Below are 17,973 nucleotides of genomic sequence, written 5' to 3' on the forward strand. Positions count from 1 at the left end.
CAGACAAGTGATTTTACCTTCACAACGGAGGTGCAACGATTAGTCGATTAATTGATTAGCTGATCAACAGCAAAATAATCGGCACCTTTACAAGCAAAACTGCCAAACATTATTTAGTTCCAGCTATATATGTAAATTGTGAGTATTTGTCTGTTTTATATCACTGTAAACTGAATATCTTTGGGTTTTGGACTTTTGGTCGGACAAAACAAGTCAGCTGAAGATGTCACCCTGGGTTTCTGGAGTACTGTGATAGGCATTTTTCACTATTTTATAGACCAGACAATTAATCGATAATGAAAATAACTGTTATTTGCAGTCCTACTTCACAGATGGTGTCATTTTGAAGGTTTCATAGAGGCTTGAAGAGGTGAAAGTATCCAGTATTTCATACAGTACATTTTTTTCTCAGATTTTGGTTGGTCCTTGGTTGGGATCCACTGCTACTGTAAAATAATGATGCAGCCAGTATTTCAGGTCAGAAAACCAACAACACAGTTTGCATATTGTATGAAGCATGAAGCAAGTAGGAGTTCGTTGTCTCCCTCTTGTGGCCAAGTAAGGAAGTGAAGAATTAAAAAAAAAACACATAAAAAGATGCTTAGAAAATTAAATTGGTTGAGTAGTGATTAAAGTTTGGTCCCTGCAAAATCTTACATAGCGTTTTCATGCTTTTATGTTTTATGATGCCTTATATTCATTCATTTGTGCAACCAGGCCCTGAACATGGATCCCTCCTTCCATTCAAACAGTCGGCACCCCCTCTTACTGGCTGTTTGCTCCCTCTGTTGGTCGTCAGTAATACTACTGCTGCTCCCTTACCCCCTGTTAGCCCCCCTCTACCCCCCTGTCTGCTACACACTGGGACATTACCATTTGGTGAGACTGACTGGCTTTGGTGAGGGAGACGGTGGGGGTCCGCCAGGGAGTACTCCTGCACTCAAGGCTCCCCTTTGCATCGACCGAGCTGCTGGATTTCTTTGTTATCGTTGAACCCACGTGCCGTTGCTGGAGAGACGGGAGATTGGCACAATCTCAGAATCTGCGTGGATAAGCTCGCCGGGTTGAGCTTTTGACCTTCGAGACTTATAATATATTACACAAGGTGTGCCTATACGAATGGTCCCTGCAAAAAATTTGGTGCGTCTGTACGATTAATATATTTAAAGCCTGCGTCATATGTTATGTAATACAAGGTTAATCTAAAGCATAGCGTCAATGTGGACATATAATGTGGCAGTATGTGACTGCAGGGAGGACACAGATGGATTGAGGCAGCAGTGAGAGATTTTGCTGAGGAGGTTTGGGTTCCTTATGTTCCTCAAAGCCTCTCAGACTGGATTAATGACAGCAGCAGTACACTCATCTCAACAGCAGGTGTCACCACCAAGTAGACCAATACTACAAGCTGTCAGCAACACATGGGAGGGCCAGCTTTTGCCTATCAATAAGTCGATTACAATAATCAGGGGTGTGAAGGTCATACATTTTGATCCTGAATTGCTTCTTTTCCTGCTTCTCCTTTAGGTGTTAATCCTAACTTTTCTGTCAGTAATGCTGTCTTTACATCATGTGTACTGAATAATATCACCACGCATCAAAACGGCTTGGGTGCTTTTAGACATCTCTGAGGGATGGTGCATCCTCCAGAAGGTCATGACCTCTGGCCTGGAGGTCACAGACCCACAATAACTGCAGAGCTTTCCTCTCCGTGTTGATAAGATCTCGAGCAACACCCCCTTTCCTAACGTATATATTCCTCGCGTCATCTTCCTTGCGGTATCTAGAATATGGTGATAATTGAAGGACAGATTTAGTGCTGCTTTGCGTCAAAGCTTTCTATCAGCTGTTAAAACTGTTGAGGGTAATTTCCTTTCTACTCTGACACCTGGTTCGACACTTTCCTGACGTTTTCACACCGGCAGAACAGAGGAAGAGGAAACACTAACAGTGACAATTTGAAGTCATGTGTCACAAGCCAAGCCCCCTTTGAATTTGCCCCACTTCACCTCCTTTGTCATTCAAATAACCTCATGAATATTTCACTCCCCTGATCTGACGGCTGTAAGAAAGAAGGGAGGGAAAGAAAGAGGGGCTGGAGCAGAGGGAGACATGAAAGAGTCATAGCCTTCAACGTGGCGTGGTTGTAGTCAGAGTAATGACCTGTGTGGCGATGGGCGAAGCTCGGGCTTGTGTGTAATTGGAGTGTGTCAGTTTTCTGCATTTGGAGAAGAAATCTTTAGAAAAGCAGCCTGTAAGAAATCACGACAGAGCCTAATTACACGTGTCAAGTGACACAGTCACCTTGCTGTGCAGACCAGCCTGCTTGTTTGCCATTACACTGTAGTCACAGCCTGAATGTAGCCTCTGGGCCGACTACTGGGTGAAAGGTAACACTAATGAGGCGAGTAGAAGAACAACTCCTAACCTATGAATGCACTCTGACAAGGGCCAGCACAGAAACATAGGAAATGAAGGTTCTCTTGACGTGGCCTTCTCCTTTTGTGAAGTGGCTTTAGAGCACATTAGCTCGCCTATTGTGAGAAATGCTTTGCCCTCATAGGCAAACAGACAAATATAATTCCCCCCGACTCAGTGGATTTCAGAAATCAGAATCAGAAATACTTTATTGATCCCCGAGGGGAAACTCTTTTGCTTTCAATTGAGAAAATAACACCACCTTCCTCCTCATCATCATCGCCACCACGTCATGACTCCATCATATATGGCAATTTATGTGTGTACACATGTGTTAATGATATGCAACATGGCCCCTTTAAGAGCCCAATGTCCTTTTTTATCGAGAATTAGCCCAGCTCAGTGTGTGCTGACCGTGGCCCCTGGGTTGGTCACCAGGGGGAAGCTGCAGCAGAGGAATGGCTAACTGATTCTAACCTCCCCAGCCCCCGTTTAGACCAAACAGCAGCCTCGCCGCGCCGCATGCCCTTATCTACCAATGGAATGCAACAGCTGTGCGGGGGAGCGGCAGGGTGGGCTGGCTGAAACCCCCCTGCCAGACCCCCTCACAGCTCCCCCCCCACCCCTCCACCTCCAAGCGACGTGCAGGGCTCCTGAAAGGCAGCTCAACTAAAAAGTGAGCTAGACACAGTGAGAGACTCGGCAGGGCTGCTGCACATTCAAAATAGAGTCAGAGGGAGGGAAGAGAGAGAGAGAGCGAGAAGGAGAGTCAGGGACAGGCAGTGCTGAAAAGGAGAGCACAAAGAGAAGGAAAGTGGAGCAGGGGAGGGGAACAGGAGGCTGGGTGAAGGGAGAGGGAAAGACAAAAGAAGGAGAGGGGAGACATAGCAGGGTGAACGGAGGGGACTGAGCAAATGGCTACAGAGGAGACGGCGGGGGGAGCCAGGAAAGCCACCAAGAGCAAACTGTTTGAGTTCCTGGTCCATGGAGTGGTGAGTGGCGCTGTCCGTCATTCCCGTGAAGGGAGCTGGGCTCTGGCATGCATCTGTGTGTGTGTGTGTGTGTGTGTGTGTGTGTGTGTGTGTGTGTGTGTGTGAATGAGTCGGCGCAGCAGCAGCGGTCTGTGTGTGTGAGATAGCTGGGTAAAGCTGGCCATGTGAAGGTTATTTCCAGCCCCCCCCCCCCGGATCCTAGCCTGTTAGGAGATGGCTTAAGAGAACAAGAAGTGGAGCAGCATGGATGGATGGAGCGGAGCAGGAGAAGGATGGGGAGCAGAGGATTTCTTAAGACAAAAAAAAGGATAAGTGTAGGAATAGAAGCTAAGCAGCAGCAGAAAGCAGCCAGCTCCCCCCTTTGGCTAACAGAGGAGCACAGTGAGAATGCTTCCCTGGGAGTCACAGACAAGAGGGGGGAAATGACGAGTCCACTCACAACAACACAGTCAGAGTAGCCTTCTAGGCAGCATGTTGTTGGTCGGTGGAAGGATTTGAACCTGTAAGGTGACGAGACAAACGGACGTAGTAGTGTAGACGGAGCAGAGGCAGACAGCCAATCCTGGAAATCATGCAGAACAATCAGTCCATTCATGTGACGCTAGCATGAAATGTCAAGTCAAGTGTTGCTCATGGTTAGAGGTTAGGCAACTATCACCACAAGCCTCATACTTTGCATTAATAACAGAACATGGAGTACAGTAGTAGTTGGTTTTGTTAATGAGCTGAATGAATTAGGATGGTTGAGGATGATGTAAAACTCTTGGTCAGTGACACTTTCCTGTTGAAAGTTTTAGCAGATGTGGCTTTGGCATTGATTCAAGTGTGTAAATAAACTGGCAATTTGGTTCCCACTCTTTTTTGTCTTGCTTGTGATCCATTAAAACGATGGGCCCACTTGTGACCTGTCATCACAGGTTTCAAGTCCATGAGTTCAATTTCAGGTTTTTTCATTTAAATACATATATTTTTAGGGCTGCAACTAACAGTAATTTTAATGATCAATTAGTCTGCCAATTATTGTTTTGCTTAATCGTTTATAGTGTTCAGAAATTGTGAAAAAAATACCCATCACAACTTCCCAAAGCTCAAGGTGACATTTTCAAATCTTTTGTTTTGTCAGAGCAAAAATCCAAGACTGAATGATTTTCACTTTTTCTTTGATATATGACAAAGAAAAGAGCAAATCCTCCAATCGGAGAAGCTGGAAACAGAGAATGTTTAACCTTTTTTTAACCATTTTTGCCTGAAAACAAATGATCAATTATCAAAATACTAATAAACTAATCAACTTTTCATTTCAGCTCTAGTATTTTTGAAGTTTTTTGGGGCATTTCGTGCCTTTTTAGAGAATCGACAGTAGAGAGATGACGGGGAAAGAGAGATGGGAAACATGACAAAAGTCCCTGACCAGATGGGAACCAGGGGCGTTGCGGTGATTTTTAATGGCCTTAAGAGGTAAAACGTACAGTATTTCACAATAAAAAATAAAAAGGTTACAGAAAAGCCCCAAAACATATTCATACTTTTGTGCAACTGATTTTTTTTTTACTATGTCCTACCCCGTTAATCATCTGGTGACCATTTAGATTCATCAAGCCCCTAGTTTAGAAATAATTATTTAGTGATGAATCTGTAGATACCTTGTGATTACGTTGAACTTCCCAATCCTCAACTACATCAAGAAGGTCAAAAAGACTTTCTGGTATTTATTTATTGAATCGAAGAATGATTTTCCGTTCTCAGATTGTTTCATCGGACTCAAACCAGGGACATTGCGATTTATGATCGGTGCTAGGGTGCCTCTTTCAAACATTTTCAGAGGCCTGAAGAGGTAAAAGTACACAGCATTTCACAAGAAAAACACAAAGTTCAGAAAAGTCCAAAAAAGAATCAGAATTTAGTTTTTATTATTTTCTACCCCAAAAATCAACTGGCGACCCCTTAAAATGACACCCCTGTGTGGTCCCGACCCCCAGGAAGTTTCTAGAGCTGAAACGATTCGTGCAGCAAAGGTTGATGAATTGTTTATCATCAGAACATTAATCTACAATTATTTTAATAATTGATGTTATTATTTAATCAAAAATGACAAAAATTCAATCGTTTTCTGAGAGTTAACTGAATATTTTTGGGTTTTGGGCTGTTGTTCTAATAAAACAAACAATTTGGGTTTAGGGGAATTGTGTTGTCACAGTTTTCTGACACTTTATATACCCAACAATTAATTGAGAACGTAATCAATAATGACATAATACCTACATCATAAATGTTGTCTCATTCTGGATGTGGTTTGAACTGAATACTTTGCACAGATCCTGAAACTTGGCATCACTTCCCAAACCTCAAGTACATCGAGAATGTCAAAAAGTCTTTGTGGTATTTGTTTGTCAAATCCTTTTATGTCTTAAAATCACAGAACTAGCTTGACTAAGTTCAGTTTTAATCAGTGCTGATGTTGGGAGTACTGACACCAAGTAGATTTCTACACTGAAACAAGATGAGGTATTGTCTTTCTGACAGGAGCGGTCATTACAGGGGCTTTGGTGCTGAAGCCCTGCACAGAGACAGACTTTAGGAAACAATGGACCAGGTGATTGATGAGCCAGATCAGTGTGTCCTCTCAACAGACCAATTAACCTTGATGAGGCTCTGGCTGCTCCAAGCCAAATATTTCCCTCTGCTTATTTTCTCTCATGCCTGCCTCTCCTCCCCCCTCTCTCTCTCCTCTTTCCTCTTTCTCTCCCCCACATTTTAAGATGGAAAAGTCTTGTTATAATAGTTGTGGCAGGTTCCTGGTTGTGTATACTGCAGAATGGAGAAATATTTATACTATGGGATATGGGGATGATTCTATGCAGTTTGTTAGCTTGTGGCGAGGGATGGCGTTTCCTTTCCCCTCAACAGCAAGCTTTTATACACTCAGAAACATACATGTACAGATGCATTTACACACACAAGAATATATAGAAATGCACTATATGCAAACATTGTTGTGGTTACTGAAGGTCGTAGTGTTCCCGCCTCCCAGAAGCAGCATGTGTGTTGTGGGGGAGAGTGTTTGGCCGAGGTCTGGTTCTAGGACTGATGGGTGGGCTGAAGGCCTGGCTGAGGTCTCTTCCTCTTTCTCTCTCATTATCTGTCTTACCTCCTCCCTGCTGTGTTTTCTGGCTCGTGTGTGTGTGTGTGTGTGTGTGGAGGTCAGCAAGGGCCGCACGATGAGAAAAGCCTTCCAGCGCTCTGCGTGGGAAACCCCGATAAGCCAAAACATAATACGACTTTTGTCGTCTGTAAATTTTGAGTGCATTTGTGTGAGAGCAAGTGATGCGACCTTTGAACGTAAACTTCACCTTTACTCTCAAATCCGCATTGTCATTAAAACTACTATTACTCAGTTAAAATGTTAGTTCACCCTGTGGAATAATAATAATAGTAACTTTATTTAAATAGCACCTTTAAAAACAGAGTTTACAAAGTGCTTGGGCAGACAAAGCAAAGCAAAAGCAGGATACTCAGAAGGCAATATAAGCCAAACATAGGCAAGACAAAGTTAAGGTAAATATTCAAACAAGAGATAAAAACAATAAAAAACATGTTAAGAAAATACACGTAATCATGTAAAAGCAAGTCTATACAAATGGATTTTAAGAAGTCATTTAAAAGAGTTCACTGATCTTGCGAGCCTTATCTCCTCAGGCAGGTGGTTCCAAAGCCAAGGGGCCCTGATGGCAAAAGCGCGGCCACCTTTAGATTTAAGCCACGACTTTGGAACGGCCCAGATTTTGAGATATCTGAGGTTTCTGCCTCCACCCCAGTAGTGGAGGTGGAGGTGAAAGAAATTTCGTCTGTGGTGCTTACAGCATTGAAAAAACAAGCAGCCACTTGTCTTTTCAAATATAATGACCAGTTACTCTGAATAATCCACAGACTTTGCTATGATCAGTTGATAATTTTTCAATGTTTTGAGATTTACAAATGAGATTCTATTCACCTCTATTGTATTGGGTTGGAGGCAGATATCCCAGAGACGGATATCTCAAAACATCACCACATAAAACCAAAACTATCTGGTTACAAGAGGTAAGAGAAATTATATATATTTGTAACTTAGATAAATCAACACTTTACGTTTAATGAAACCCATCACCCTTTATTTGATAGTAGCGGTGGGTGGTTGAAATCCTCTATCAAAGAACATTTAATTACATATAGTTACATATTGCTATATACCTGTAGTCAAGTTTCTGGAAAATCTAATGTAGACGCTGTTGATGGATAGAATAACCACACAGTAGTGTGTCTTTCTGGCTAATCCAGTGAATTAAAGACCTTACAATTAAAGGTGCATCATCTGCATAAATATAAATATCCACTATTTCCATGAAGCAGCCCTGCTCATTGATTTGCATCACTGCCCACAATGGACTAATAGACCCAGAGATATTAAAACGATATATAACACATGTATACACAGTAAGGCAAAATGACAAAGTTTATATCGTCCCATGGTATATTGTGTATAGTCATATGTCCCAACCCTATTAGGGCTGCACCTCATTTACACGTTGCTTTGGACAACAGAGACTGCCAAATGAATAAATGTAAAGAAAAACAAAACACATTACAGAAGATGATTGATGTTAGTTGCTTGAAAAATTACTGAAACAGTCGATCAATTATCAAAATTAGCTGCCGATTAATTTTCTCAATCAACTAATCAGTTAGTGGACAAATAGTTTCAGTTCTAATCAACATCAGCAAATATATGCATGTAAAATAATTGAATTGATGTTCAATGCAGTAAACTGTGCTCCACTGTCTAATGCTTTACATGAACTGTTCACATGTGTAAAACAAAACCTTCAGTTACTCATTTTATTAGTTTATAATAGCAATAAAACAACATGTTCAAATCATCACGATAAATATCACCCATATACATTTGTTACATTGTTAATTGTTACATCTAAAACAACATATATTAACACAATAAAAATAATGATGATTGTTGATTTCTTCTGTGATAGTAAACTGATCTTATAAAACAAGCATTTTGAGTATGTTAACTTGTGTTTTTGGAAATAACGATTGATGTTTGTCACTCTTTTCTGACACTTGACATACTAAACGATTAATCGATAAATAAAAATAAAATTATCTTAACCGTATCTTCAGTTTTTAATACATTTCAGGGCTCCAATCGAAGCATTTAAAGGGGACCGTCCATGTTACAACCCGCAGATTCATATGTTTAGTAGGGTGTGGGTTAAGTTTGGCCTCTTCAAATCCCTCCAGAGATGCCAACACACTTCTCAGATATCCATCCACATGGCAGATTCGATTGCTGGCTGGCTGGCTGGCAGAGCTCCGGGCAGAGTGTTGGAGTCAGTTCAGCAGGTCAGATTATAGAGTACCGCTCATTGTGTGTGTGTGTGTGTGTGTGTGTGTGTGTGTGTGGATTTAGGGGAAATTCATCTTACACTTTATCCAGCTATGGTTTTCTGTATCTGTTATCTGAAAGGCTCAAATTCTCCAGACAGACGCTTGTAACAGAAGTCTCTGTCTGGCTGCTGGAAGTCTAGTCTGATGCCTGTTTGGGTTTTATTGTCCAGCTTACGTAGGAAGTAGACAGGAAAAAGAAGGGGTCTCTTAAGGCTCCACAAGGTGACAACATTCAAGCAGGAGGCCCCGACCATATGTTGTCTTATCCTCTCCCGTTTGGAGACCCTTCTCAGTTGCGCTTACCCCCGACATCCCCTCCCCCTTGCCGACCATACTCCCAGCCAGAGTGACAGCAACGCCTGCTCGGGCTTCTTATCACAGGATCTCTGCTTGGTCACCATTTCAAAGGGCACATAATACGTCAGCCGTATTGTCACAATCTGTTTTTAGTTATTAAATCTCCTCGTGAATACATGCATTTACATTTGGACCCAGTTTGATTATTAGTTTCTTATTGTGCCCTCCCTGCTGTGTATCACCTTCTTCTTTGTTTGTTTTCTGGGTTTTTTCCCGTGTGTTTGTGGACAGTCTAAAGATCAAATCTGATATGTGTACATACATGCAGTAATCCACATTTAGAAGTGACAAACAGTGTGAAATGTTGGGGGAAAAAAATATATGAGCGTATAAGAGGTTATGAAACTCCTCATTTGTATCCTTCAACTGTCCTCTCCCTCTCCAACATTTACCCATTGTGTTACAAAATGTAGCCGGCACTTTCTGTGCTGATTTAAAAGAGGACTTTATTTTTTTTTTTTTTGCAAGGTGAAACATTTGGGTCTATAAAATCATGGTTCTGTTAAACAACAAGGTTTATATGTTCTTTTGAATAATAGAGAGGTTTGATATTAACTGAAAAACCATCAATCATATTTCTGGATCAGTTTGTGCTCATGATGCATTTCAGTGGTGAAGTGAACTAAGGTGCCCAAGTACTTTATTTAAGTACAGTTTTGAGGTACTTGCACTCTACTAAAGTTCTTCCATTTTATGCATCTTAATACTTTTTACTACATTTATCTGAAAGCTATAGTTACTTTGCAGATTAAGATTTTATATACAAATCCTGTGATGAGCTTATGAAATATGCATTGTTATAGATCAAACCATAAAACAGTCAGGGCCGGATTAACCTGCCAGGCAGCCGCAGGGCAAAAGTAAGCCATGGGCCCCTAATCAGACCCCCACCCTCCCTCCCTTTTTCCCCTGGGTCCCCCAAGTTAGCTTGGTTATAATTTGATTAAATGCAAATTGATTTCAAAATATGTTAGCATAATATCAACCAGGGTTATTTCAGTTGATGGGCAAATTTTTTTTTTCCCAACATTTCACACTGTTTGTCACTTCTAAATGCACTGACGTAAAGGCGAGCTGCTGTAACAAAGAGTTTCCCTTCGGGGATCAATAAAGTATTTCTGATTCTGAATTTGAATCTTTTGTCTTTGGACAATGTGTAAAATGTCTACATCAGGAAAATGGAGTTATTACAACGTGCACAGACAGGTTATTTTCAGTCAAAAAGTAACGTAAATGATAGCTGATGACATTAGCTGACATTAACTGTCTTGAGTCATGACAGTCCCGTAGACTGTGACGGGATTAGTTACACTATAATGTATGTATCTCATAGTGAGTTTACCAGTCGCATTTACAAGAGGGACAGACTGAAAAAAGACTGCACACTGATCTGAGCTGATGAGGTGCTATCTGTTGTTACGAGAGGTGACGAGACGTGGAGTCAGCGATAGCCAGTCCGTTCCTACCTGTGGTGTAGCTAACGCTAGCTAGCCAGCAGTCTGCAGGTATTAAACTGATTTCTTGAAGAAACCGGTCAAAACACAAACGGCAGGAGCAGATAAATTAGTGTCCAGACTTTTGCTCTGTCTGTAATGAAACTGATTATTAAAGTTAATGTGTTCTACTTTTGTTATCTGGTAGTGACAGTCCATAGCTGTGTGAGCTAACCTGTGTTTTCTGTGAAAGCATTACGATGACAGCCTTGCCACCTGCAAGTGGCAAGGCAGGTATTTTATTATTCTTGCTCAACACTTGCACATAAAGTCATAAAAAATCAATCATGTTTTAGTCTTCCTAAGTTTTGCAGGAAAAAAATTACACAAATCCTGAAGTGTCCCCAGATTTAAAAAAACAGATACATTTTTTTGTCCATATAGCCCAACCCTGGTATCAACTGAAATATTAAAGGTAATAAAGTCACAGTAAAGCTTCAGTTAGCTTGCCTTTAGCTTCAGTAATGTGGCGTATTTCCGGTATATGCGGTTTAGTTACAAGAGTGATTTAAATCAAATCCTTGAAATTTGATTGGATTGCGAAAAAAGTACACATGGTTTAGCGAATATAGCACGATACTTAGCTGTGGAGAGATATGGAGCTAGAGGACAGTTCACCTCCACCCACACCTCCCTCAACCACATTGTTAGAACAGGAGGATAAGGGTTAAATAAATAAAAAATCCTCCCAATTACATTTGATTGGATACATTTATGTAACTGCCCCTAAGTTCAAGATGAGTCATCAAAAATATTTTTTACATTTTACAGGAAGAGAAAAGAGGGATTTGGGCACTTTTTAAAATATATTTAGCATATAACAAGAGATAAATTAACAATAAACACAGGGACACAGGATCAGAATTGGAAAATGTATTTTTCATTTCACTGTGTCTTTAAAACTACATTTGGATACAGGGCCCTTCTTCAAGACAAAACATTTTAGTTTAGATTGTGTGCTATTGGGGCATATTACCAAACAAATGTGGAATTAATTTAATTACCACAAATTAGTTGCCACATAGTTAGCCTGGGGCCTCTGTGTCCCTGAGGGTTTGGGGGTAGTTGTTCACTTGGTAATCATTGCCTACAGTATGTAAATTAATTAAAATCAGCTCACTGTTGATCAAGCCACTACATTAAAGTGTTACTTACATGTTAATGCATTAGTAATAATGATCCAATAATATAATATATGAGATTATAACACGGACAGGGCTAAAGTTATAATGGAATATTTTTACATTGTATTATTACTACTTTTACTTAAGTAAAAGATCTGAATATTATATATTATTGTAATTCGAGGACTGCTTATTCTCTGTAGATGTGTTTTACCTTCTGGTGGGGTTCTTTACATTCAGTAGGTGGTCTGTGCTCTGGTACAAAGGAGTCAACGGATTTCTTTCTATCACATGAACCCCAATTTGGTTTCAGACAATAAACTGAGGCGGGAGGCAGCTGTTGCCATGGGAGTGACAAGCACAGGTGAGAGTCCCCCAGTTGTTCCCAGGCGTCAAGACGGGAGTGTGGGATTATGGACTCTGACACTGTTTGCATTGTTTAGAAGGAGTGTGTGTGGGGGGGGGCAGAGTTCGCACACTGCAACAAAATCTTCATTTAGTCTATTTTTCAGCTGTTTTTGTTTAAAGCAGACCATAGAACGAGAGAAAATTAGAGAGAAACAAAACAGTACTGCTTGTTCTCAGTACAGATGCTTTTGTTTCTAGCATTCTTTGAAAATCAGTGTTAGTTATCTTTAAACAAGACAAAATAAGGCAGATCACTGCTCTAGTATCAGATGATTTTTCAAATGTTGAATGATTTGGCTTCAGCTGAAATGACTGTATCTCGCACCACTGGCAGATTGATTTCACTGACACTTTAAGGGTGGAGAAGATGGAAAAAATTCAAAAGACAGAAAACCTATAAATTGCTGTCACAAAATTGCTTAATGTGTGTTAATGCTACCATCTTAGCTGTTGTTTGATTACTGAAATTTTACCAAAAGGTAGGAGACCCTCCAGTTTCAATCTGTTAGTTCCTGTTGGCAGAGAAGTATTTATTTCTGTAACAGAACAGACACCAGAATTTTATTTTAAATAGGAAAAATCTGTGAGGTCTGGATTATGAGCTGATGTGACACTCTTTGTTGCAGCTCTACTTAATGATTTTGTCAGATAAGATGAGTGTGTTTACAAAAAACTTAAGAAGGAAACGCATAAAAGTTTTAATTGATCTAATGTTTCCTTTGTAATATTTTTAGAAGCACTAATTTGTGATTATAATTAATTAGAAAACACATCGGAGAATGTTTTCTACCGTCTAAGTGACCCGTTTTTTTCTCTCCCCAGCGTCCTGGCATGCCGTCCGGAGCGAGGATGCCCCACCAGGGAGCTCCAATGGGCCCCCCCGGCCCACCGTACGGGGGGAGCCCGGCGGTGCGGCCCGGCCTGCCCTCCCCGGTGATGGAGCCCAGTCGTAAGAGGCCTGCCCCCTCCCAGCAGGTCCAGCAGCAGCAGCAGCAGCAGCAACAGCAGCAGCAGCAGCAGGCCGTCCAGAACCGGACCAGAAAGTGAGTCTGAATCCAGTCGACCTCCAACTCCTAATGTACCTACATACTGCATGGCTTGCATGTAGCAACTCCTTATTTGTCTGCTTTTGTGTGTAATAGTTGAGATCATGTAGACCACAACGGCTGTGGTTACACTTTGAATTTAGTCTGGATGAACAAAACAATTTTGCTCATATTGGCACCAATCTTCAAAACCAAACATGGAAATGGTCATGAATCATTTGCAGGCAATGTAGTAAGAGCTGGGCATCGAACCACAATATGTTTTAGCACCAACCATACCAAGTAACAAAAGCAATAAGTTTCTTTGTCAGATTCTTAGTGGTTTTTACTTATTTTCTGATCACACAATTCCAGATTAAACGCATAATTTTGCTAATTTTAGACTTTAAATCATCCAGGAAAAACTTTATCATACGGCTGCTTATGTTAAGACAACAAACACAATGCATCTGAGAAGTTAGGATTATTTTGTTAAATGATAAAAAGGGTTCTGTAGAAAAAGAAATGTAGATAGTGGTGAAACGTATACTGGTACTGGCACCAGTATCAAAATGTTTCTAACAATACACAGTCCTGCTATTAAGATGTATAGATTATGTAACAATAGTGCTTAAATGACTAGTAGGTTAATCAAACAACAATTTTGATAAATCATTAACCATCAGTCATAAAAGTGATTTATTTGTGGTGGACCGAGCGACCAACATTGCCATCCTTAGCGCCACTAGTATGCCTAATAAAAATGCCAAATATTTGCTGGTTCCAACTTCTGAATTTCCTGTTTTTCTCTGTTTTATATCATTGTAAGCCGAATATCTTTGGGTTTTAGACACAACAGACATCGGACAAAACAAGCAATTGAGGACGCCACCATGAGCCAGTGGAAGTTGTGATGAGCATTTTTCCCTATTTTGTTTTTTATATATTGATTAAACAATCAAGAATGAATTAAGAAGAAAACAGATCATGAAAATAATCACAAGTTGCAGCCACAGTGGACATATCAACACAGCCATTTCCACACTGTGATCTCCTAAAAACCTGATTTTCATAATCAGATCTCAAAAATCATATTGATGACAAGTGAAACCATGACCTTTGTGTGTTTCTGTTCAGCTTTCATTTCAGCTTCTGTTTAGATTCTCTCCCACTGCTCCACTTTTTGCATCTTTTGCCTTGCTCACTGCTCTGTGCATCCACTTCTCACCATCCCAGTCGCTGCCATGACTGAATGTTTCTCCTCTGTTGCCCCGTGGTCATATATATGTGGTGTCCACACTGCTGTCTACGGGTGTTCAGGGTCTAGTACATTTGTGTTTTGGCTTTTTGTTACATTATCTATTATCTGCTATTTGACTACCATGTACAAAAGATCTGAACACCAGTATCCCAGGCACACATACACAAAGTGGATGGATTTCTATTAGGAGACAAGTGTGTGGCAGGTATGGTCATTAGAAAGGAGATCAATATGTGCGCTCAGTGGACTGCTGTCTCTCTCGGTTTCATTGTCTCAGTATCTGCAGCACGATTGATCCACTTACAATTAAGCTGGCTTGTCGAACAGGTCAGGGGAAATGTTGTCCTGCGTCAGGGCCTCAACCCCCAGAGCGGCCTGACTGGCTGCCGAGGGTCTGATCGATGGTCCAGGGTGACCCGTCCAGGTGTCTCTCTGGCTCTCTGTTTCTTTGTGAGAGTGTGTGTCCTCTGGCAAACAAGTTGATGCTCCAGCTCCCCGCTCTACTCCATCCTGCTCAGACCCCACGCGGCTGCCAGCTGAGGGCGGGCCACCTGTGTTTGCAGTGTCATTGAGACCTTATGGTCCCAGCTACGCTCGCTCTGCAGAACAAACGCTGTCCTACGCGAAGCTGCTGCTAAAAATAGGATTTAATTCTGGTTTGCTTTGCATTAAGTGTTGTGAATACTCAACCCTGTGTCCTAGAAATTACGTTTAGATACTATTAATTTGTTTCCCCAAATATGTTTTTTGGGGAAACAATTTGTGTACTTCAGGAAGCACGACGTTTGTATACCACGCAAAACTCATAGGCAGATGGTCGGTGTGGATGGTGGGCACAGGACTTTGACACCAGAGACCAAGATGTGTCCCACGTGTGGTTACGCAACCTGGAAAATACATTAATTAACAATGTTTTCTCATTATGTTAATAGAAAACGTATTTGCTGCTGCAAATTAGTTCTATATAGATGTAATTTCTAGGAGACAGGGTTGAAAAACTTTTCTATTACCCCAAACACAATGATGTAAAAGTGTAGAAGAAGTGTAGGCTTTTACCTCTGTGGTAAGTGTGTCTCATAGCAGGGAGTACTGGAGCCAGTGGTTCTTAAAAAACATTTTAAAGCAAAGTTGTCTGGTTGGATTTATGTCATGTGTGCTTTAAAGGTTTTTGTGACAAAACTCTGTCAAAAATATTCCAGCATCATCCTGAGTATAACATTTCAAATGCATTTTATCTTTGGCAAAGTTGATGCCATGTGGAAATGTCTAAAAAATTCTTCTTGTGCCCTGACTAGCTTTTCTCATTGCATTTTTATACAACCTAAATTTGGGATTTTTTTATGCCTAGCAATGACTTATTATTGTAGTTCTTATGAAGTTCTTGTGTTTCATCACTGTGTGCCGTTGCATCACAAAGGCTGAGGGTGAACCACTTCTTTAGTTACATGAAATTAGTTGAAACATTGGGGCTTTTCCACTAACACTTTCCTCAAAACTGTTCTGCGATTTCACATTTTCCGAATCTGGGAGCAACAAACACACAGCATATTGTAATGTAATATAAGGAAGCTGTTCTGACCGTGTGTAATCAAACAACAAACTTAACAAAGATTTGCTGTGTTCACTGTCACCTTGAACGTTGCCTCAAACATGCCATCTTTTATTTCCCGTGAGGACCGCATTATTTATAAAGCCCTGATCTTTTATATGAACCTCTGAACCTTGTGTTTTGCTGTTAATTTTGGTCTTTGTCCCTTAGGTTTGCTTAGGAACATCGCTAGCTTCATGTGATAAAGAAACTTGCTTGGTTTTGCTTGGTGCTAGGCCAGCTGGTTTAAGGTGCTGGACAGGAGATGAATTATCTGGTCAAGACCTAGTTTTTTTGGCAGTGGAAAAGCTTAGAAAGGTTTGAGATTTGGTTTGGGGAAATGAGCAAAAAGGTGGAAATAGCGTGCATGTTGTCTTCGTCTGCACTTGAGAGCTCACTGCACAATACTTCATCAATGCAACATCCATATTTGCAATTCAGAGCCAAACAAAAGAGCTAAACTGGCACACTGCTTGTTTGCTCCCTTCCCTGTGATACACAATGTGTCCGTTGTCAGTGTATTGTCTGTCTGCGTGTGTGAAGCATGATTGTTTTGGTTCACGGAGAAACTTTGTTGAATGAGCGTGTCCCTCAGATGAGCAGGACGCCTCCCAGGTCCTCCTCTGCTGCACTTTGTGCATGCATGGACACAGTTACATTCCCCTCCCTGTGCCTGCCCTTTTCTGAGTTTTAGAGTTTGCACCTACTAACAGACCCTTGAACTTAATACACATCCAGCACATACAGACATACAAACAGCCAGAACCACCAGGTGTTTGCCCTCTGACATCGTACTTGCTGCCACTGAGTGTGTGTCTCGCCACAACTCTAATCGGACAACCTTCGAATCCTCACCAATTCTTAGGAAGCCAGTCGGATTCCCCGGAGCCAATGAGATGCCGACGAGGCAGATGGACATGAGAGAGCCCCAATCAGATCCCACGCTCGGATCAAAGTAGGAGTTTATTCTGCTGCATGTACGTTTTCTTACGTTTGATGACTCTGGCCTATTTAGCCTTTCACCTGAGCCAGCACTCCCTGAATGAGTTGTTTTGGCCAACAATACGTACGGGCCTAGAAGTTGACCCCTATTGTAGTGGTGCATGCTTTGGACTGGAGCATGGCATGATGGGAACAGATTATTTGAGCTGGAACAGAAAAATAAAGTAGAATCCAATCTCAAACCCCTTTTTAAAACAGTTTAAAATGGCGGATTGTTGTGATGCAGGTTTGTGTTTTCCTTTGCAATGCACCCCCAGATCTTTCAATTCTCCTTGCAGCAGGCTTGTTTCAGTATTTGGCATGCTGATGTAACATACTGCTTCACAGGCCGTTGCAGTGCTCTGTGATAGGAAATTTCTCTACACTGCAAAATAATTCCCTTCTACAAACAAGAAGAAATATAATGTAATCTAAAGAAATGTTCTACCATCAAATAGGGTTGGGCGATATATATATATATATATATATATATATATATACCATGAGACAATAGAAATATAAAGGTCATTGTTGGCAATGTTATTAACCAACATGCATCTTTATTAGCCAAAAACCGACATTCCCATTTAGTTATTTTATCTTTCTCTTTCCAGAAAATGTACAGACTATTTCAAATTTAATCACAATAAATATTGATATCGCAATATAAAATGACCTATACTGAAGATTTTATTCATATTGCCCACTCCTAGTAAAAAAAAAAATCAGGTAAGCAAAAGATTTTGAACTAGCATATAAAGACTATCTACCCTTGAAAGGAATCATTCGACAATTTTGGAAATGCCCTTATTCACTTTGTTGCAGAGAGTCACATGAGGAGATCAATACACTATTGTGCCTGTATGCTAAATATGAAGCCAGTT

The 17,973-nt window shown here is 40.9% G+C and overlaps 1 protein-coding gene across 5 annotated transcripts in view; it reads left to right on the forward strand.

Moving 5' to 3' along the window:
* smarcd3b (SWI/SNF related, matrix associated, actin dependent regulator of chromatin, subfamily d, member 3b) overlaps positions 1–17,973 on the forward strand; it is a 40,856-nt gene that overhangs the window by 8,153 nt on the left and 14,730 nt on the right. Inside the window, exons 1-3 of one of the 5 annotated variants that reach the window (XM_044175864.1) lie at positions 3,078–3,410; positions 13,057–13,277; positions 16,974–17,063. In XM_044175864.1, coding sequence (XP_044031799.1) covers positions 3,333–3,410; positions 13,057–13,277; positions 16,974–17,063 — 389 coding nt within the window. In that variant the 5' untranslated portion in view covers positions 3,078–3,332. Of the gene's footprint in view, positions 1–3,077; positions 3,411–13,056; positions 13,278–16,973; positions 17,064–17,973 lie in introns of those variants that run through there. The other 4 variants (XM_044175863.1, XM_044175865.1, XM_044175867.1 and 1 more) reach the window with 4 other exon arrangements.

Source organism: Siniperca chuatsi, linkage group LG19, assembly GCF_020085105.1.
Source record: "Siniperca chuatsi isolate FFG_IHB_CAS linkage group LG19, ASM2008510v1, whole genome shotgun sequence".
Taxonomy (NCBI): Eukaryota; Metazoa; Chordata; class Actinopteri; order Centrarchiformes; family Sinipercidae; genus Siniperca; species Siniperca chuatsi.